Source organism: Diabrotica virgifera, chromosome 5 (genome assembly GCF_917563875.1).
Source record: "Diabrotica virgifera virgifera chromosome 5, PGI_DIABVI_V3a".
Taxonomy (NCBI): Eukaryota; Metazoa; Arthropoda; class Insecta; order Coleoptera; family Chrysomelidae; genus Diabrotica; species Diabrotica virgifera.
Window position 1 is genome coordinate 114,316,097 of NC_065447.1, and position 23,438 is coordinate 114,339,534.

The 23,438-nt window shown below is 33.7% G+C and overlaps 1 protein-coding gene across 1 annotated transcript in view; it reads right to left on the reverse strand.

The window, feature by feature from the left end:
* The window catches only part of LOC126885102 (dynein axonemal heavy chain 12), a 660,248-nt gene that overhangs the window by 72,932 nt on the left and 563,878 nt on the right, over positions 1–23,438 (reverse strand). The window contains exons 31-33 of the mRNA XM_050651529.1: positions 22,422–22,527; positions 6,639–7,003; positions 477–893 (exon numbers count right to left, since the gene is read on the reverse strand). Coding sequence (XP_050507486.1) covers positions 477–893; positions 6,639–7,003; positions 22,422–22,527 — 888 coding nt within the window. The remainder of the gene's footprint in view (positions 1–476; positions 894–6,638; positions 7,004–22,421; positions 22,528–23,438) is intronic.

Genomic DNA, 23,438 nt, shown 5'->3' on the forward strand with positions numbered 1-23,438 from the left:
AAGAAAATATTTTTTATAAATAAACACTACTTTTCGCTTAATTTCATTGTTCAAGCTACCCCCGATCTGCTGCCTGTTGGCAGTTAGATTATTGAATTTAAGCGAAAAGCAATGTTTATTTATAAAATAAACGTTATTCTCTGTTTTCTGACAGCAGTAGAATGTATTTTGAATGAGCTAGTACACGACCCCTAATCTCATTTAAAAAAATAATTGATTACGTCATCACGCCCAGAGGGATGACGTCACTAGTATGATATATATGTCAGAAAATTATAATTTAAAATGAAAAATCGACCTGTTTCAGGATTTTTCCTTAAAGTCGCTGGCTTACGAGATAACAAATTTATTCCAAACATTTGCATCATACTGTATGTATGACATGTACATAAGTATGTATAAGTTGGGTAGAAGAGGTAGAACAGAAAATAAAAATTATCACTATTTAAATAACGCTTTTTTTTGTTATTACATACCGTACTGGATATTCCAACCAAGTGGCCCAAAAGTGCGCCTTTCTTGAATACAAGCATGGAAGAATGCCAATCCATACAAAAGCCTTACGAACATTTCATGATGATCCGGACTACCTAAGTAAAACTCAGGATTTCTAACTGGGTCACTTATATAAGATTTTAACAGGTTATTTTGTAATCCTGTTGGAGGCTCATTGGTCATTTTAACTCCTTTTTGAAGTAAAGTAACGGGAAACTTGTCAGATGGATAACTTGTTAGCCACAGTCTAAACTCAGGATGTGTATCATAGTCAAGACTATCAAAAATTTTTTCTAGAGTTGGCATCCAGGAGGTCGCCAAGTGACAATTTTGAAGACAGACCCATGTTCCAATTTCCGATCCTTCCATTATCATTGCCTGAGCAACTGGTCCTTGTCCTAAAATTAGCCTTATTTATCAATCATTTTAAAACCTTTTAAAGGAATAGACAAAGGAAAAACAGTATATTTACAGTGTAACTGCTCAGTGAAAAATATCTTAATGAAAATGTACTGTTTTTATTTATTTTTTCATGTGTTTCTACCAGCAATCAGCAGCAGAATTTACAGAAAGCTGAATGATGAAATTAGTGATAACCAATTAGGGTTTAGAAATGGCATGGAAACTAAGAAAGTATTATTCGGTATAAATGTGCTCACGCAAAGAACTCTAGACAGGAACCAAGACACGTGAGAAGATCCAGCACGATAAACTCATTAATATCTTAAAACTGAAAAACATTGACAGCCGCGACATCGGAGTAATTGCAAACCTCTACTGGAACCAAAAAGTCAAAATGAGAATTGAGGATCAAATGGCGGTAGAAATAGAAATTTGATCCACTGCTTTATATCGTCCCCACTGTTGTTTAGTATACTTAAACACATCAAAATAATCTAGGTGACAAAAACAAAATGCGAGATTACAGAAGGATTTTAAATAGGTATTTAAAAAATAAGTTATAAACAAGTGTCCCCAATATAAAATTAACATTTTTTTCTTAGAATTATCGCAATAACTCCCTAAGTAAAAAAATGGTAAAATAAAAAAAAACTAATTTGTTGCCCCTCAACTTCCAACAAAGTAGTCTTTAGGTTAAGTTAGTATAGTGTATGACCTCCACGGTTGTTGATTACTGCCCTACATCTGTTAGGCTAACTCATGATTAGATAGTCAGTGTCTTGCTGCGGAATTCTCTTCAACTCCATTAAAAGGCCATCAAACAGTTGCTGTTTTGTATTGAACGCAATGTTTTGTTGTAAAACGCGTCTGCCAAATATGTGATATACAGGGTGTTAGTAAATAAGTATGAGAAACTTTAAGAGGTGATTCTACATGCAAAAATAATGCCGGTTTGTTCTATAAACATATGTCCGCAAATGCTTCGTTTCCGAGATAAGGGGTGTTGAAATTTTTATATCAAACTGCCAATTTATTTATTGCTCTAAGACCAGTTGAGCTATGCAAATGAAATTTGGTGAGTTTTAGGAGGTTGTTATTGCGAATTTTTTGACATACAATTAAGAATTTTGTATTCATTATTGGCGCGCATACGGGTAATAGTCTGAATTCTTTTAAAGAAGAAAATAGTACGCCACTGAGATATTTCAAATTAAAAATTATTTTTGAATTCCACGTTTAATTTTTGATAAAATACCTTTCTTGTCTTTTTTCATATGGTGCACCGTTTTTATGCAGAAAAATAAAACATCTTGACGCGTATTTTTCATTTCTTAATACATTATCAAGAACTATACAACATAATAATACTAAACTAAAGCAATAACAGAAAATATTACTAATAAGATTTTAACTGGGTGCAAAGCTGCAAGAAATGTTTAAAATGATCTCCTTTATACATGTAACAGAAGAATTTTATATTCATCATTGGCGCGCGTACGGGTAATGGCTTGATTTTTTTTTAAGAAAACAATAGTACGCCACTGAGATATGTCAAACTAAAAATCATTTTTAAATTCCTCGTTCAATTTACCACAAACAATCTTTCTTGCCTTATTTCATACGAGGCGCCGTTTTAACACAAAAAAATAAAACATCTTAACGCTTACAAAGTATTTGAGGTAGTTTCCATATAGAAACTTAGTTAAAATACTTTGTAAACGTTAACATGTCTTAATTTTTGCATAAAAACGGCACCGCATATGAAAAAAAGGCAAGAAAGATTTTAGGTCGTAAACTGAAGCAGCAATTCAAAAATAATTTTTAATTTGACATGTCTCAGTGGCGTACTATTTTTTTCCTAAAAAAAATTCAGACCATTACTCGTACGCGCGCCAATGATGAATATAAAATTCTTCTGTAACCTATAAAGGAGGTCATTTTTAACATTTGTTGCAGCTCTGCACCTAGTTAAAATCTTATTAGTAATATTTTCTATTATTGTTCTAGTTTAGTATTATTTAATATTTCTTGATAATGTATTAAAAAATAAAAAATACGCGTCAAGATGTTTTATTTTTCTACATAAAAACAGTGCACCTTATGAAAAAAATGCAAGAATGGTGTTTTATCATAAATTAGACGTGGAATTTAAAAATAATTTTTAATTTTAAATATCTCAGTGGCGTACTATTTTTTAAAAAATTCAGACAATTACCAGTACGCGCCAATAATGAATACAAAATTCTTAATTGTATGTCAAAAAATGCGAAATAACTACCTCCTTGAACTCACCAAATTTCATTTTCATAGCTCAACTGGTCTTAGAGCAATAAATAAATTGGCTGTTTGAATTAAAAATTTCAACACCCCGTATCTCGGAAACGAAGCATTTGCGGACATATATTTATAGAACAAACCGGCATTATTTTTGCATGTATAATTAGCCCTTAAAGTTTTCCATACTTATTTACTAACACACTGTATATGCTCAATTAGGTGTATATCTGGCGATTGTGCAGGCCATGATAAAACCTCAATTTCATAATCTTCGAGGAATGTTTGCAAGACTTTAGCAGTATGTGGACGTGCATTGTCATGCATTAATTGAAATTGAGAACCAGCTTGTTATGCAAAGGGTAGAAAATCGGTTAGAGAATAATATCGCGGTAGTCTGTTGCATTTAGAAACCGTTCCAGACAAACAAGATTGGTTCTTCCACCAAGAGTGATGCCACCCCATACCATTATACTCCCCCTTGCTGTTTCTGAACCTCCTGCACGATGCCCAATCGTTCAGCATTACTAGATCGTCACCAAATTCTTTCCGTCTCGTATTTGGTGCAAATCCAAATCGCAACTTATCTGTGAAAAAAGTAGAGGCCCACTCACGTCTAACACGATTTGCGTGCTCTTGTCCCACTGAAGTTGTTGAGCGTGATATATTCTGCATAACACAGGCATTCCCACAGATCTACGAGGATTTAAACCTACTTTATTGGTATGGTATAACTAGGCCCAAACCCAGACATCCAAAGTGAAAGTTATCCTCCAACACCAAATTGTTCTATATGGTCCACATAATGTTCAGAAAAAAGTCACACCATTTTGAGCGTCGGGTTTGGGGGAAGAGGGGGGAGAAATCTGTAAATTCGTAGTTTTTTAGGTTTTTCGTGAATATTTCTAAAACTATACGATTTAGCATAAACAATGTTCTACATTAAATTTGAAATAAAAAGGCCCTATGCATAATCCTTCTATAATGAACGGTTTCAAAGTTACAGAGGTAGTATAGTATAATTGGTCCAAAAAAGGCCTAACCTAAACATCCAAAGTAAAAGTTTTCCTCCCACACCAAATTGTTCAATATAGTCCACATATTGTTCAGTAAAAAGTTACACCATTTTGAGCGTCCGGTTTGGGAGGGAGATGGGGAGAAGTCGGTAAATTAGTAGTTTTTTTAGGTTTTTCGTCAATATTTCTAAAACTATGCTTTAGCGTAAACAATTTTCTATATAAAAATGTTTTACATAAAATTTAAAACAAAAAAGGTCCTATACATAATTGTTATAAAATTAACGGTTCCAGAGTTACGGAGGGTGAATAGTGGAGGTTTTCGATACTTTTTATATTTTTTGGGCAATTTTCTACCGATTTTCTTTAACAGGATTGGGTTTTATAAATCAAATTTGCTATTTAAGTGGACGATGGTATGCTAGTGATCAATTGCTCAAAGAATATAAAAAGTATCGAAAACCTCCACTTTTCACCCTAAGTAACTCTGGAACCCTTGATTTTATAACAATTATGTATAGGACTTTTTTGTTTTAAATTTTATGTAGAATATTTTTGCATAGAATATTGTTTACGCTAAAGCATAGTTTTAGAAATATTGAAGAGAAACTTAAAAAACTACTAATTTACCGACTTCTCCCCCATCTTCCCCCAAACCGGACGCTCAAAATGGTGTAACTTTTTACTGAACCATATGTGGCCCATATAGAACAATTTGGTGTTGGAGGAATACTTTTATTTTTGATGTCTGGGTTAGGCCTTTTTTTGGACCAATTATACTATACTACCTCTGTAACTTTGGAACCGTTCATTTTAGAAGGATTATGCATTAGACCTTTTTTATTTCAAATTTAATGTAGAACATTTTTGTATAGAAGGTTGTTCATGCTAAACCGCATAGTTTTAGACATATTGGCGAAAAACGCAAAAAACTACGAATTTACCGATTTCTCCCCCTTTCCCCCCAAACCCGACGCTCAAAATGGTGTGACTTTTTCTGAACATTATGTGGACCATATAGAACAATTTGGTGTTGGACGAGAACTTTCACTTTGGATGTCTGGGTTATGCCATCTGTTGGATCAATCTAATCATACTATATGTAGTTTATTTTTAATAGTTTCGCAACTTACAAACACCTGATGGGTCTCTTGTAGCCACATTTTTAATTGTGATGCAGTTATAGTGAGATCTCGCAAAGCCTGCAACCTAAGAAAACGGTCTTTAATCTGGTTATTTATCCTTTTAAGGTCTGTATGAAGTTCGGCAACGTCACCAGTTTCATTAAACCTTAACCACGAGCAATTATTGACATTTCTGTTCGTGTGGAGTACCTCAGGAACGTCTCTTTGATTTTTGTCGGGTCTAAACATCCCTATAACACGCCACTGCATTTAGCGATTTAAATTATGTCTCTCCATTATTGGCAATTGCAAGACTAAATAAAAATCCACATACTCATTGAATATCAGGTCTTGTTAATTTTTTTGCCATTCTTTTCAGCATCACCGTCCAGGTTGGTACAATGATCGCAAAAACAGCAAAAAATATTAAAATCATAAATTTACTTGTGTATCTGCAGCTAACATTTATTTAAAGCTATTAATACAAGTGCCCCCTCGATTATTTTGTTGTGTGTATATAGCGAAGCCATCTTCCAAAAAGCTTTTGGAAAGTGTAAGGATGGGATGATCATAAATCGCGAAATCCTTATATTAGATATGCCCATGACACTGTCATATTTACTTCAGCTCTAGAAACTCTGACAAACATAGGTATTGTATAGGAACATTGATTATTCATAACGAAGAACAAATACAAGAGATTAAAAGCTGCATATAAATAGCAAGGGCCATATTTGTGAAAATTAAACATCTATTATTATGTAGTAGAGACCTACTAAGTACTAATGGATCTAAGGATAAGGTTGTTGCGCTGCTCAATTTTTACAACTTTGCTCTACGGATCTGAGGCTTGGACATTGAAGCAAATAGAGATTAAAAAGTTGATGCTAAGCTAACCATTTGAGCGTTGGTGTTATCGAAGAATGCTACGAATATCATGGGTAGACAAAATTAGCAATATTGAAGTCCTTGGTAGGGTTAATAATAGGGAAGAAATTATAGACAATTAAGAAGCGCAAGCTTGAATATTATGGTCATATAGTAAGAGGTCCTCATTATAGTCTGTTGCGTGTTAATATAGAGAGCAAAATAAAAGATGAAAGAGATGTAGGAAGAAGACGAACCTCCTGGTTACGAAATCTAGAGAATTGGTTTAGTCTAAACTGTAAGCAACCATCTCGAGCTGCTATAAGTGAAATAAGAATAAGAATTATTGAAATAAGAATAGGAATTGCCATGTTGATATCCAACCTTCGACAGGAGATGGAACCTTAAGCAGAAGGGTCTATAGAAGTTTTCATTACTATACAACACTTTCGTTGATTACCTTGTCCAAGAGATATTGATTTAAACTTATCAGACATTTTTTTTCCTGCTGCAAACTTTACTAACGCACTCATTGGATCAACTCCTGGAGATAAAATGAAAATTAATGGGCACAAGTTATAGGAATCGTCGTAAGAAACTGATATATTAAATGGGGGCGGTTTTATGAATTTTTCATCCATCTCGTTCTTAACGAAATTTGTAATGGAACTGATTAGCTTGTCAGCCCTGAACACCCTTATCATTATCAGTCTTCTAAAACTCGTAATCTGGTTTTCCCAATCGGAAGGTACTACGAAGTCCTCTGTAAAATCATCGTACATTTCTTTCCAGATTTCTTCATCTCGTGAAATTGTACTAGAAAATCTACGAAAAGAGAAAAATAAATAAATAAAAATAAAACAGAAAGTTAAATATGTACCTATAATATGTACCGGGTGTCCCAATAAGAATGGCTCTCGGCCATATCTCAGGAACCGTTTATACTACAGCTTTGGGAAAAAAATTTTTATAACAAAAGTTTCCCCGAGAAAAGCCTGGAAATTATTTTCATAATTGTAAGTCCACCGTTAGAGGGCGTAATTGAATATCAAAAATTAAAAAATCGAAATTTCACAAAATTTGCCTAATGAAAGGGCACTGGAAATCCAATCATCGTATTCTTCTTACAATTCTGTGCATATTTTATTTCAGAAGTTTAAGTCTACCTGTGCAAATAAGAGGTGGTGGTGAGTGGGAACCTTGTTATGAAAAAATCGCTGTAAGTCCGGTTCTGCTTAATCGATTTTTCAAACTTGGTCTTGTTGAAAACAGCTCTTTTTCATCAATGTAATAGTAATAATTTGGAAACAGCCTATTACGTAATATGCCGGCTAGAAGGCGCTATTTATTTTTTTTAGAAATCTAGTTTTCGTTGGAAAATATTAAATACAAGTATGTATTTTTTTTCCTGTGTTACAAAATTAGACCAAATTAGCAACAGAATACCGAAAACCGCATGTCGATACCTTTTTTCTATCTCGAGATATCTTAAGAAACGTGTAAATTTTAAACATAACTGTTGCTGTCATATAAGTGGAAATATATAGAAGGACGTAGTGTGCTATGGAATAAAAACAAAGGAACAAAGGAACATTGTCCAGATGTCACCGTATATAATGAATCAAAACAACAATAAGACAAATAGCACTATAAAATATAACAAAAAAAGAGTGTGTGTACTTTGTACACGAGTAAGAAGTTATACTTCTATTATTATGATTTTAACGAAATAAATATATTTTAAACAGTTTAATTTTATTTTTATTTAAATATTACACTAGTTTTAATACTTAAAATAATACTAAAAAAAAGCGCTAATATGTAAATTTTTATGAATTGTTGCCTTCGCACATTTGCTTTTCTCTCGATGAATCGTAGAAAATGTAAAAACGTCAGATTTTCTACACAAATTTTTAATTTTTATTTTATTATATTTTAATATCAATTATCCTAGTCCCAACTAAGATAAATACATAACTGTTATTGTCACCGGTAAAATAAGTTAAGGAAGTCAAAGTGGAAACAAGTAGTGTGCTATGAAAAAAAAATAGAACTATTAGAAGTATTAACTTCAAAAAGTCATCATGTGTCAAATTATGTGTCAAATCAGTAAAACATAAACATTTGTTCATTGATGGTTTGTTGCGGTTGGTTTCTATTACATTTTATATAAAATTTATACAGAGTGAAATTCAAGATGATTCTTACAAACGAAGAAGCATTTGACATGCTAGCCACATTCTTTGAATGCATAAGAAATGCAACTGTTGCGGCTAGAATATATACAATGAAATATCCCCAAAGACGTCACCCCAGTAGTAGAGTTTTTCATATTTTGTTTTGATTTATTATATACGGTGACATCTGGAAAATGTTTCTTTGTTTGTTTTCCATAGCACACTACTTGCTTCTATATATTTCCACTTATATGACAGCAACAGTTATGTTTAAAATTTACACGTTTCTTAAGATATCTCGAGATAAAAAAAAAGGTATCGACATGCGGTTTTAAGTATTCTGTTGCTAATTTGGTCTAATTTTGTAATACAGGAAAAAAATACATACTTGTATTTAATATTTTCCAAAGAAAACTAGAATTCTAAAAAGAAAATAAATAGCGCCTCCTAGCTGGCATATTACGTAATAGGCTGTTTCCAAATTATAACTATTACATTGATGAAAAAGAGCTCTTTTCAACAAGACCAAGTTTGCAAAAATCGATTAAGCAGAACCGGACTTACAGCGATTTTTTTATCACAAGGTTCCCACTCACCCCCACCTCTTATTTGCGCAGGTAGACTTAAAATTATAAAATAAAATATGCGCAGAATTTTATGAAGAATACAATAATCGGATTTCCAGTGCCCTTTCATTAGGCAAATTTTGTAAAATTTCGATTTTTAAATTTTTGATATTCAATTACGCCCTCTAGCGGTGGACTTACAATTCTGAAAATAATTTCCAGGCTTTTCTCGAGGCAACTTTTGTTATAAATTTTTTTTTCTCAAAGCTGTACTATTGGGACCGTGCAAGTTCGGCAAAGCGACCCCTATTTCTACGCTCTATACTAAAATTCGCACTTTTAATTATATTGGCCAATTATATTAGTCCTGGTTACTGGATAATTGTCAAGGCCATAGTCCAAAAAAATAATAAGAAGAAAAAATAAGATTCAGGTTATGTTATGAAAACGTCAACAATTGTATGTAGTAAATAAAATTAGTTATTAAAATGCAGTACTGCAAGCAAAATAAAATTAATTAAAGTTACCTCTATATAATAATTGCATATCATATCAATATTGTGGAGCAATATATAATTTTTCTGCTTCATTGACAGAAGGTATGAAATATACGTCAGTTTGACAATTTCAATTGACAATATGAATTATTTAAGATAGTTGCAATATTTCTCCGCGACTCGCGCAGGGTCGTTTCTGGTTTCCCCTTCCAAGTACACCTGGTTCCAAAAAAAACTGATACGACTCTTGAAGCGTGTTTTGTAGAAAATTGAGCAGTGTATTTTGAAGGATAAATACTTAATATTTACATACTGTCAATGTCACTGCCAAATCTTAAAATTTGTCAGATAGCTTATTCTGTTCGACCCATACGAACTGTCAGTATTGACAGTTCTGGTTCAACCTCAAAAAATGGCTCCACACGCTAGCAAAGAACTAAAAGCAAGAATTGTAACGAAATTAGAAGATGGTTGGCCACTATCTGCCGTAGCAAACCATTTTAACGTAAGCAGAACAACAGTTTTTAATATTAATAAAAGATGGAGAGAACAAGAAACTCTTGAAAGAAAGCAAGGTTCTGGAAGACTAAAAATATCTACCGCTCATGAAGATCGTACGCTTTTGGATAGATTAGAAGAGAATCCTTTTGAAGATGCGAAAACTGCAAGAATTATGTCACAGTTTCCGGGAAGAAAGACAACTTGGCGCAGAATTAAAGCATCGAGTCTTAGGTACCGAACTGCAGCAAAAAAACAAGCTTTTACACCAGAACAGAAGCAGTCAAGACTTTTACAATTATTGCTTCAATATATTGTTGAGTTAAGTCGTTTGTTTTATTCTAATAATAATAAAAAAAAGAATGTGTGTGTACTTTGTACGCACGTAAGAAGTTATTCGCGGTGTGCAAGTACTTGGAAAGGGAAACGAGAAACGACCGTGCGCGAGTCGCGGAGAAATATTGCAACTATCTTAAATAATTCATATTGTCAATTGAAATTGTCAAATTGACGTATATTTCATACCTTCTGTCATTGACTTAGAAAAATTATATATTGCTCCACAATATTGATATGATATGCAATTATTATATAAAGGTAAATTTAATTAATTGTATTTTGCTTGCAATACTGCATTTTAATAACGGATTTTATTTACTACATACAATTGTTTACGTTTGCTAAACATAACCTGCATCTTATTTTTTTCTTCTTATTATTTTTTTGGACTATGGTCTTGACAATTATCCAGCAACCAGGACTAATATAATTGGCCAATATAATTAAAAGTGCGAATAAAAGTACAGAGCGTAGAAATAGAGGTCGCTTTGCCGAACTTGCACGGTCCCAATACTTCTATTATATGATTTCTTAAAAATAAATATACTTTAAACAGTTTGTTTTAATTTTTTTAAACACGAAACTAATTTTGTGCTTACCGGTTTCAAAAAAATAAAAAAAAGTATAGGATTGCTCCGGATTCAAAGATCCTCTACTATAAAAATATAAATTGCACCTAATTTTATCACGACTTTGAAATATCCAGGTATCTGACAACTTTTTTAGTTGTTATTGTTATCGGCTTCTCCCAAGAGTTCGGAGCCGTTTTTTAATAATTATTAACAATGCAGTGCAAAAACGCTTGCACTTGCACTACAAATCTTAAAAGATTATAACTTAATACTTGTTCTCTATTTCTTAAGTTTTTATTTATTTACATTGAATATTAATTTGTTTTGTTGTATAATCCACGTTTACAATAATTATGTGATCTATTTGATGTAAAAACTATCATATTTATACTCTTTATAAAATACAGGAATCCAAAATAATATAAACATTTAGACCTTAATAATTAGTACAATTTATGAATTAACATAATATGTAATCAGTTGTTTGTTTATTTTATTATTTGTCTGTCATAATAAATATAATGTCAGATCAATCAAATACACTGCTCAACATGATCAAATCTTAGTAAGAGTCGTATCAGTTTTTTTAGGAACCGGCTGTACTTGCACACCGCGAATAAACGGTTCCTGAGATATGGCCGAGCGCCATTCTTACTGGGACACCCGGTACATACCTAAATTACCGAATTTTGTATATTTTTTTAGAATATTCAATTGAATATTCAAAAGCAGAAAACGTTAATATTTACCGTGAGTCACTTTTTGCCATGAGTAAAAATAAGGAAAAAATTGTTAAAAGGTAGAGCGTTATCTGATTAAATTAAAATGAAAATAATAGTTTTAGTAGGGGAGCCTTGGATGCTAAATTTGCAGTTACTAAAGCGTCATGGGAACCTATTAAGTTGTGAAGATTGGGTATAAAAACAAAAAACGAAGTTAAGTTTTCCATTTTAATGGATATTCTCCATTTTTTAATTCGGTTTTCTCTCTCCTCAATCCTGACCCCTCGGAGGGAGTGTAGTAGTCGACGTGATGTCGTGTATTGTCCGTCTCCAAAGATTTTTGTCTCTGGTCATTTCTTTTAACTCATGCATAGGTCTTTTACATATTCCTGTAATTTGATCGATCCATCTTGTTGGGGATCTTCCTCGTGATCTTCGGTCTTCCACCTTTTCTTGTATAATGAGTCTTTCCATGTTTTCTGTGTTGGCTCTCATAACATGTCCAAAGTATTTTAATTGTTGGAGATGGACTTTACTGGAGAGCAGTTGGCTAACTTTTAGCTCTCTTAAAATCGAATTATGTATTCTATGGTCGGTCCAAGGAATTCGTAGCATTCATCTCCAACAGAACATTTCAGTGGCGTCTATCTTTCTTCTTTCCGAATTTCTCAGGGTCCAAGATTCACATCCGTAAGTCAGTATTGGGAATATTAAGCAGTTGATCAACCTCATCTTTAACGCTCTTGAAATTTGACAGTCCTTCCATATTGTGGTCATTTTTGATGTGGCGACTTTTGCTAGATCACATCTGCGTTTTATTTCTTTCAATCAATTGTGGTTATATGTAGATGATTGTTATGTAGTCTATCCACTATCATGATCTTTGCCTTTAATATGTTTAATTGCAGACCAAATATTTGACTTTCGTTTTCAACCAGTCGTATAAGATCAATCAGCTCTGCTTGACTATTTGCAAGAAGAGCTGTGTCACCTGCGAAACGTAGGTTGTTTATTTTATGACCATATATTGAGATGCCTTTTTCCCATCCTTCAACTGCTCTTCCAATAATATGCTCTCCATATATATTGAATAATTGTGGAGATAGTATACATCCCTGTCTGACACCCCATTCTGGATGAAATTCGTTTGAAAGTGTGTCAAGCACTTTAACTGATCCATTAGTGTGTTCGTATAGTTCAGTTATAAGCGAAATAAGGTGTTGGGGTACGCCTACTTCTTTTAGTATTTGCCATAAGTGGAATTGTGGAATTTCTCTTCGAAGGAATGTTTTTAGTCTCTCGTTGATTATATGTAGCATTATTTTACTGGCATGTGATATAAGAGAAATAGTTCTATAATTGTCGCATTTATGGAAGCTGACTTTTTTATGAATTGTGGTTATTGTAGATTTTGTCCAGTCTTCAGGCCATTGTTTTGAATGCCATATTTGGTTACATAGTAGATGAAGTAATTTAACGCCAGTTTCTTCTGTGGCTTTGAGCATTTCTGCTGTTATCATATCTGGACCTGGTGCTTTATTATATTTGAGCTAACTGATCGCGAGTCTTACTTCATTTTCAATTATATCAGGTTCTTCTTCCACTTCGTCAGAGATTTGGTTAACAGGTTCTTGGCGTTGATCATCTTTATATAGGTCCCTGCAATACGATCTCTATGTCTCTGCTATATCTTCTCTGTTTGTTCTCAGAGTTCCAGTGTTGTCTTCAATGGCCCAAGTTCTGGCTTTAAAGTCTCTTGTTAAGTAGCGTATTTTTCTAAATAGATCTCTCGGCTGATTATTCTGATCATGTCTCTCGATTTCTTTGCATATACCCTGGTAGTACTGGTTTTTGTCTGTCTTGCATCTTCGTTTTATTTCTCTATTGAGGTTTCTTAAACTAGCTTTTTCCCTTTCACCATGCACGCCACTTTGACAAAGATTTCTTCTATTCTCAATAATTTGAAAGGTTTCATCTCTTATCCAGTGTTTCCATTTCACAGGATTATTTATCTTTGAATGATCAATTGGTGTTGTTACACAATGTTTAAAAGTCTCCCATATTTCTTGTGATGTTCCGTTACGAATAGAGGGAATTATTTTATGTACTTCCTGGAGAAGGTCGTCCTTCTTTCTTAGTTATGTCCTATTTGTCTCTTTTCGTTTGTTGGGCGCTTTAAGGTACTAGTACACTTTAGAAGACCAAAAATAAGCATTTTTTCAAGATTTTTTTTCTCAGAACCTTTATTAAAAGTGAACATAAAGCTTTTTACATATTAATATATAACTCTTAGAGAATACAAAAAATATATCTTTTTTTATTTATGCACGTACACTAATATTATAGAGGGCGCCAAAGTCGAGGCCTCGAAAAAAAGTAGTTCCGATGGCGGACAGTTAATCTCATGATTGGGATCTCTAAAACAAAAAACTCGTACGGCATTTGAAAAAGGAAGGTTTCTTACGTGACAATTTGCTACTCATAGTGAAAAATTCCGCAAAAAAAAGATTTTACGGAAATTTGAAAAAAATTTGTGAAAAAATTGCCTGTTTTTCTTCAGTTTTTCATGGTTAAAAAATATTTATTTTTTATTTTTTGATCAAATTGTGGTAAATTGTCACGTAATAAACCTTCCTTTTTCAAATACAGTACGATTTTTTTATTTCAGATATCCCAATCCTGAGATTAACTGTCCGCCATCATTTTTTGAGGCATCGACTTTTGCGCCCTCTACAATATTAGTGTACCTACGTGCATAAATGAAAAAAGATATATTTTTTGTACTCTATAAGAGTTAGATATTAAAATGAAAAAAGTTTTATGTTCATTTTTAATAAAGGTTCTGAGAAAAACAATTCTTGAAAAAAATTATTATTTTTGGTCTTCTAAAGTGTACTAGTACCTTAAGTTTAAGCTTTACTTTAGCTACGAGTAGAGTATGATCGGATCCGCATATCGCCCCTGGATATGATCTGACTGTTTGAATTGACGATCTCCAGCGAATATTGATAAGGATGTAATCTATTTGATTTCTAGACCTATCTCCAGGATTTTCCAAGTATAAAGTCGACGTACATGGTGTTTAAATCGAGTATTCATGATAGAATAATTGTTTGTGATAGCAAACTCGATTAAACGGTCACCTCTTTCGTTTCTCTGGCCTATACCGAACTTCCCCAGTACATTCTTTACCCCAGTACATTCTTTAGGTCGTCATTCTGTATAGTGTTGCCAACTTTTGCATTGAAGTCGCCACATATTAAAGTAAGCCCTTTATTTGGTATGTTGGCGATTGTCGTTTCCAGTTTTTCGTAAAACTCCTCGATCTTTATGTCATCTGATGTGCTGGTTGGCGCATAAACTTGTATGATATTAAGTTTATGTGGTTTGCCTTCCAGTTTAAGGAGAACTATCCTATCGCTCACAGCTTTAAATTCGACGACAGACTTTTGTCATCTTGGTGAGATCAGAATGGCAACACCGGTATAGTTCTGGGTCTCAGCACCAGAGAAGTAAATATAATTGCCATTATGTGTTCTGAAATGGCCCTCTCCTAACCAATGAGCTTCAGCTAGTCCAGAGATTTCTATATTGTATCTTGCTAGCTCGTTTTCAATAATTGCTAGCTTACCTGTGATCGTCTTTAGTCCTTGTACGTTCCATGTACCGACCTTCAATATCTGTCTGAGTTTCAGTTTTTCTTTTTGCAGACCAGTAGCTGAATTTCCACACGATGCCTGGTCATTAACATTTGCGTGGCCGGTGGCCAATTTTGCACTACTTGACCCGGACTCAAGGTAGCGCCGGTCGTCAACCAGGCTGCGTGACAACATCCGAGGCATTTCATTCGACGACATCAAGCATAATTTTCTTGGGAATGATTTTGCAATGGTCTCCCCTGCCCTATTGCATCGCAGTATCACAACCTTTCTGCTGGTACAGCTCCGCTTGTGAAAATCCAATGATAAGTCGGTTCAGGATAATTTCATATACGTCTTAACTTGGTACTGGCGGTCGCTGCTGCCCTCCGACAGGAACGTTTATCGACCTTCCGGTCAAAGTTTGAGGAATTTAGGAGTGTGTGAATGAAGAGAGGCGCAAGTTACGCAGTTTGTTGTGTTGTGCGGGTGCGCGACATGTATATGCCACACACACACCCCGCGCAAAATGGACCCCATCCACTCAAACACGGTTAAAAGGACTCATCCAACACTCGGGGTGTGGTTGAGATAGGTTTTAGGTAAATAGGTAGGTAAAGGACGAGATGGAATTTTAAGTAGGGACAACGGTCAGTTGCTCCTGCAGTCGCTTCTTACGACAAGGAGGAGATCCTGTGGGTGTATTCTACTTAGTGGCCCGCATCCCACACGGGGAATTCGGTTTTACATTTTCAAAAATCGTTTTTTTTTCGATTATAGCGCCATCTATCCATAATTAAAAAAAATGTCTCGAAAAAAAGTTACTTATTTGTAACTACGAAGGAATCCAAATCTGCAATAAAAAGGGGGTTCATGTTTGAGATTTTAAAATAATCCCGACTCTACCTCCGTGAGGGGTCGTGATTAGTATCATTCGATAGATTTTTGAAAAATATTAAACTAATATTGTTCAAACTCTCGATCTGATGTTCATTTCGCGAAATATTCGCTATTTTTGTGAAACTTTGTGACTCACCCATTATAGGTTATAATATAATACACCCTACTCATTTAAGTTTGAGAGTTTGGGCAAAGAATATAAACGTTAATAGAAGGGTACTGCCCTGTAATGGTAAAGTTTCAGCATAGGATTTTGTGCACCTACTGAGTAGGTGCATGTGGCCCGACAATGACTACGGTATTTTCAAGGGACAAATAAACGTGACCATTGACCATCTGTTCCATTCAAACGCTTATTCTAGGAGAGTATATTATATTCTTTGGTTTGGGAGCTGTCTGTCCTGGTGTTCTCTGGCTAGTACGTGTTTCGTACAAAGGCAAAGTCAGCAGTTCAGTTGACCTTGTCAAATTCAAAATAATTCACGGAATGAGTCCCAGTAACCCAACTTTACAAGTTAAATGTACCCCGAAAACTTTGATATCTCGCAGCGGATATCTTTGGAGTAGATATCGAAGACACACCTGCACCACTGCTAATCCAAAATATATCTAAAAAGAAGATATATCTAAAAATGGAAGTCAAGGGCAAAATTTACAATACGATAACAACAGTAGTACCTACCAATACGCAAGAAAAACTGAACAATTCATAAAAAACATAAATCAAAAATCAACCCAATCGAAATGCAACTTTTGAGAAAAATCTGCGGGAAGACAAAATGGTATAGGATAATAAAAGAAAATATCAGACAAATGAAAAAGCAGAAACATATTACTGAGTAGGTACATTAAACAGAAGCAAATGTTTTGGTTCGGGCATACTATCTAATAGAATGAAACCAGAACGAATTACAAGAAAAATATTACAATTGTAAAAGAAAAAAGAGAAACTGAAGACCCAGAAGGAAAAAAATAGATCAGATCAAAGAAATAAGAAGAAATAAAGGGAAAAGAATTCAAGGATTAAAGATTGTGGCCAAAAATATAAATGCATGGAAAATATGGGTAAAGGAAAAACCGGAATCTCAATCCGACGCCTGAGAGGAAAAAGGGATATGAGAGAAAGAATTTTTATCTTTTTTGATTTTTTTTAAGTTTTTCTTTGATTGACACATTGTATATCAAGACAGCAAGCTGAAAATTTGCTAATAGCTTAACGGTGTCTATTCGGACAAACTTTGATAGGTATATGGGAACACTGGAACAGGGGAAGTTTTAATTGTGGAACGTGATTTTAATTGTGGAACTTGTCATCCTGACACGTTTATGATTGTGAAAACTAGCAGGTTGTTTTCAACTTTATTCAATAGAAAACTTTATATAATTATAAAAAAATGTTTGTCAGACAAATATTTTGGGTATTTTAATAAGTCTGACACGTAGAACATGTCAAATGGCAGGAATTATGTTGGTGATAGATAGCAAGATAACAGTCTGATTTTTGCATAAGAGTTTAATAAAAGGGTAACAAATCAATTGGCAGTTCTGTCCGACAAAGTACATGGGACATACATTTATAAATAAGTTAAATCAGCGGTTCTCAACCTTTTTGAGTGATGTACCACCTACAGTTATTTTTATTATTTTTGGTACCACATATATTTTTAAATTGTATTATCAATACTTACTAAGTACTACTATTTTAATTTTTTCTGTGTTTTGTGTACCACCGCCAATAATGATATGTACCACCAGTGGTACATGTACCACAGATTGAGAACCTCTGAGTTAAATAATTACAATCCGACGCCTGAGAGGAGAGAAGGATATGAGAGAAAGAATTGTTATCTTTTTTGATTTTTTTAAGTTTTTCTTTGATTGACACATTGTATATCAAGACAGCAAGCTGAAAATTTGCTAATAGCTTAATGGTGTCTATTTGGACAAACTTTGATAGGTATATGGGAACACTGGAACAGGGGAAGTTTTAATTGTGGAACGTGATTTTAATTGTGGAACTTGTCATCCTGACACGTTTATGATTGTGAAAACTAGCAGGTTGTTTTCAACTTCATTCAATAGAAAACTTTATATAATTATAAAAAAATGTTTGTCAGACAAATATTTTGGGTATTTTAATAAGCCTGACACGTAGAACATGTCAAATGGCAGGAATTATGTTGGTGATAGATAGCAAGATAGCAGTCTGATTTTTGCATAAGAGTTTAATGAAAGGGTAACAAATCAATTGGCAGTTCTGTCCGACAAAGTACATGGGACATACATTTATAAATAAGTTAAATAATTACAAACAAACCTCTAGGGGTACGGAGATAAAACGCTTAAATAAAAAATAGAAAAAATAAAACCTTGGATGACGGTGAGGTAGATATCTTTAATCCAACGACGAGATTTTCTTAAAAAGAAATTAATAAAGCAATTTTCGGCAACACTTCGGGATAGGCGCAAATTTCGGCTCTAATGTATTTTAAATGCATTCATTTTTTTTTTCGAATCCTGAGAAAACTAAAGGCATTTTTTAAAAATTAAACGCAGAATGAAAGATTACGTTATTACCGAAAGTCCCTGAAAACTTTTATAATGTTTATTTTAATAAGTTGAAGGGTGAAAATAAAAAGAGAAAATTGAGTGTGATTTTTAATTTCAAACATCTCATTCAAAAGAAACTTTTTATTTATTCTAATGGATTTTCGGCCCTCGGTAATAAGCTGGCGGTAATAAGATAGCCGGTGGTATCCAATAGACGCCGTACAGCGTATATTGGAGACCACAACCTTAGATCACGGTCTTAGCTCTTAAATGTTTCAAACTGTAACTGTACGGATTAAACTTACTAACTGCAGTGACTGCTTCTACACATGAAGGGCGAAAGTTCTGATACGTACCTGTAAGTTCGGTTGTCCTCATTTTTGTCTATATTTAGAATTTAATTTCAGTTATTTTTTAAGGATTACCTAAAAGTAGGTAAAAGCTGAAGAATTAAGGTGCTATAAATACAAATAAAAGGAGCATCTAGCGTCGAATTTATTTTCTTGGGATTATTTTTATAACCCCCCATATAAAACTTACATATTTAATATCTTAATTTCCAAATTTCTACAACTTTGTAGCTTACAACAACTATTAATGGATCGTGCTGATATAAACACAAGTGTTTGGGTTAGTAGGTACAGGCGGTTATTCTTTAAACAAGTGTTGAAACCAGGGCTTCGAATTAAGCAGATAAAAAGAGTATAGAACCTGACAAAAGCGTTCCCTATGTTTCCTAATAAATTTTGTTTTCAAATTCTTTGATAAAAATATGTATTATTCGTTTTTATTTATAATTACCTACACAAAAAAAATTATTAAGCAGTTAAATTTCCTAGTGTGTACTTGTGTAGTTCAAAATATCCCCATCAAATTATAAAAAAAACAAAAAGCGTATTGGAGCGCGCCCCTGCGGGGCCCGGGCCCTGATTCCGCGGAACCCGCGGAACCATGCTCAGTACGCCACTGCCAAATACTTATGTTCATTAAAATCATATTTCTTGGTATTCCTTGTACTTAAAACGCCCAACCTATTTGTATTAATCTACATACGTTTATTGGAAAAATTTGATTGCATAAGTGTAATAAAAAAGTGACACTTTTAAAATAAAGAGATGATGTAATAGATATTTTTCGTATATACCCTGTATTTTTGTGGTATTTTGTATTTCTAGCATCATCGTTATCAATCAGCCAATCGCGTCCACTGCTCTGGCCTCCCTCAGTTCTTTCCAGTGTTTTTACAGTGGACCGCTTGTAACCAGTTTCCGGATACTCTTTTTATAACATTGGTCCATCTAGTCGGTGGTCGTCCTCGGCTTCTTTTATAGTTTCTGGGTCTCCATTTCATGATTCGTCTTGTCCACCGTCCATCTTGTGTTCTAGCTAAGTGCCCTGTCCAATTCCACTTAGGCGTCTTAGCTATTTCGATGACGTCTTGAGCTCCTGATCTTTGCCTGATTTGTTGGTTTGTTATGTGATCTAGAAGGCTCACGTTCAGCATTGCACATTAGGTAGGTACATCGTTGTGTAACTCTGAGTTTATTCGCGGATTCTTGCGTCAGTGCTAAAGTTTGTGCTCCATAAGTTTGTACAGGCAAAACACATTGCCTATAAACCTTTCGCTTGAGCAGAGCCCCCGTAAGGGGTACTGGCGCCTGTGTGCAAAAAAAGATTTTGGCGTCCCTTCGTGCAAAAAAAATAAATAAAAAACATGATCAAAAAAAGGCATTTTGGATCATGTTTTTATTTATTTTTTGAAGGTAGGTAGGTGCTTGAAATAAACCAGAAAACTGAACTTTAGAATGTGAGTTTCACCCCTTCTCGGGGGTGAAAAACATACGTGCAAAGAAGTCCGGAATTGGATAAACAGACTAATTTTAAATAACTTTTCTTCTATAAAGACTTTTCTCTGTCAAATCTTTTCAATAGTTTTCGTTAGTTTCGTTTTCAATAGTTATTTGCGAGTAAATTTATGTTCATTTTTCAACAACAAAAAAATAAGTTTTTAGACAGATTTTCGCAAATAACTTAAAAAGTAAGTATTTTATCAAAAAAATATAGCTTATAAAAAAGTGAAAAAAAATGGTGTAAGTACCTATATATGAAGTCTGCAGACACAGTAGAAGCAGAATTGTAACTGATGAAAAGGAGGTTCTTATTCGTCAAATTACAAATCAAATAATGTAAACTACCTACGGAAGTTTAAACGTAAAATAACTAAAAAATCAAGCACTTATCAGGGAAAACTCATTACAACTTTTTTAAAGTGTTTAAAAGAAGCTATATTTTTTAACATCAAAAGTAAGTAAGTTAAAAATAATGTTGGTCCTTTTTTTGGTAAAAAAAATCATGTAAACCACCCCCTAATTAGCATCCCAAATGGAATTAATCGTTACCGCTCACCACAAGTTACTTTACTTATGTACCTATTGTTTATATGATCTGAAGTTTCATCGGTTCAAAGTGCTTATTTTTGAAAAGGCTGTATTTAAAAGGGCGAAAGGGCTGAACGAGTCACTAATTATGAGTTTATGCAAAATTTGAACAGGGATTTGATATGGAACCATATCTTCCAATTTTTGTCTTACGGGAAAACAAAACATCCAAAATATTCAGAAAAGCATAATCTACATTTTTTTACTGCTTGAGATTTTTGGTATCACTAATTAATTTTAAAGTTATTTGGAAAAAGAAATTTTTTCAAGATTGAAAAAAAATTACTTTAAAACCAATTTTTTTTTTCAAAAATGAGCACTTTAAACAGATGAAACTTACAGATCATATAAATAAAGCTTTTCATAAACATTTTAAAGAAGTTGAAATGAGTTTTCCCAGAAAAGTGCTTAATTTTTTGGTTATTTTACATTGAAATATTCCATTTGGAATTTGACGAACAAGAACCTACTTTTCATTAGCTACAACTCTGCTTTCTACTGGGTTTTGCAGATTTCATCATAAATTAATTAGTTTTAATTGCGATAAACCGTCTAAAAACGGGTTTTTTTTGTTGAAAAATGAACATACTCACTCGCAAATAACTCGAAAAGAATTGACTTAGTGAAAATCTCTATATAACAAAAGTTGCTTAGAATTAGTCAGTTTATCCAATTCCTGACTTATTTTGAACGAATGTTTTCTCACCCTAGAGAATGCCCCCAGGTATTCTCGGGCGTATTCCCCTGAGAATACCCCTTTTACCCCCAGAGTAAAAGCACACATCCGCACAGTAGGTATCACTTATTTTCTTGTTAGCTATGTGTATGAAAAATTGTATGTCAATCCAAGCGGTTCTTTAAAATTTACAATAAAAACCGTGAGTAAATGGACTATTATTAGTACGCTAAATATCAAAATGAAACAAACAGACTAAAAACATAACAAAATAAATTAAAATGCCTGACTTCTGACATGTTCTCGCAAATGGGAATCAGCAATAACTGGATGATATACTAATCAAATTTAGTGTGTGTTTAAACTGTTTAGTTTCTCAACTTTTATTTTAAAAGTAATTTTTATTTTTTGTTTTTTGACCCCGGGTTTTGGCGCCCCTAAAGGATGACGCCCGTGTGCATTGCACACTTTGCACATATGGTAGCGGTAGCCCTGCGCTTCAGACACATGGGAAATGAACATTTTAGAATGTGGCTTACTTTGCCAAATTCTGCCCATGTCAGACTCTGTGTTTCATGTGTTTGATTGTAATGTGATTATAATGTGATTTCATCTGTTAGCTTTCTATCATATCAGTATATTAAAAAAAAGAACAAAAATATTGACGTACCCCTTAAATGCAGGAATGTCTTCTAATCTGCATATCTCATTCCACGATCTATCTAATAGCCAAGTAGGACACGGATTCGGCGTTGTAGTTTCACCACCAACGCCCCCTAAAATTCAATATTTGTAGTTTAATTTTAATTTGTTTTTGTGTAAAAAAATGATTATTGTATGTATAACCACAAAATTTTTTAATATCTAGTAAACATTTTTAAAGGAGATAAATAAAGATGAAGACGATTTTTAATTTTTGAACACAATTTTTCCTCAAATCATCGTAAAATACCAAAAATGAATATTTTCGTCTTATATATGCAGGGTGTTTCAATGGGAAACGAAAATACTTGAATGTTGGATACAGGTCACTGAGGCGGTTCTAGATACACTACATTTGTTGGCCCACAGATTTCTATAACGAAGATTCAAGATGTTTTATCACAACCTGTATACTTTTTTCATGATTTGATACACATATGTCTCATTTAGAACCCAAAAGACCCAACTACTAATCACAAGAAAAATACAGGTCCGGATTAACAAAAAATATAAAGTCAATGTGACCTTGAAATAACACCCTCCCGTTTGCATATTTGAAAAGAGCACAAAAACTGAGTTTATAGGTTCCCTGGGCACATAATGAGAAACGAAAATACCGCCTCGCGCAACTGTTCATCCAGGGTAAGATTGAAGGAAAACGGGTCCCCGGTAGGCGCCAGATTACATGGCTTAGAAATATCAGAGACTGGACCGGCCTTGATTCAACTTCTTTGTTTAGAGCCGCATTGGATAGAGACAGATTTGCCAGTGTAGTCGATAACTTCCACTAAAGGAGAAAACACCACAAGAAGAAGATGGGTTCCCTCCTTTTTTGCGCAGACAATTCAATGACTTTAATTTTGAAATTATTTTAAAATTGTTAAAAACTTAGATTAAAAAATAGTTGTTACTAACTTTTAATAATAAATTATTAAATTTAAGAGGCTACAGTAGCGATCAACATGTAGCAACAAACGCGTTCCAA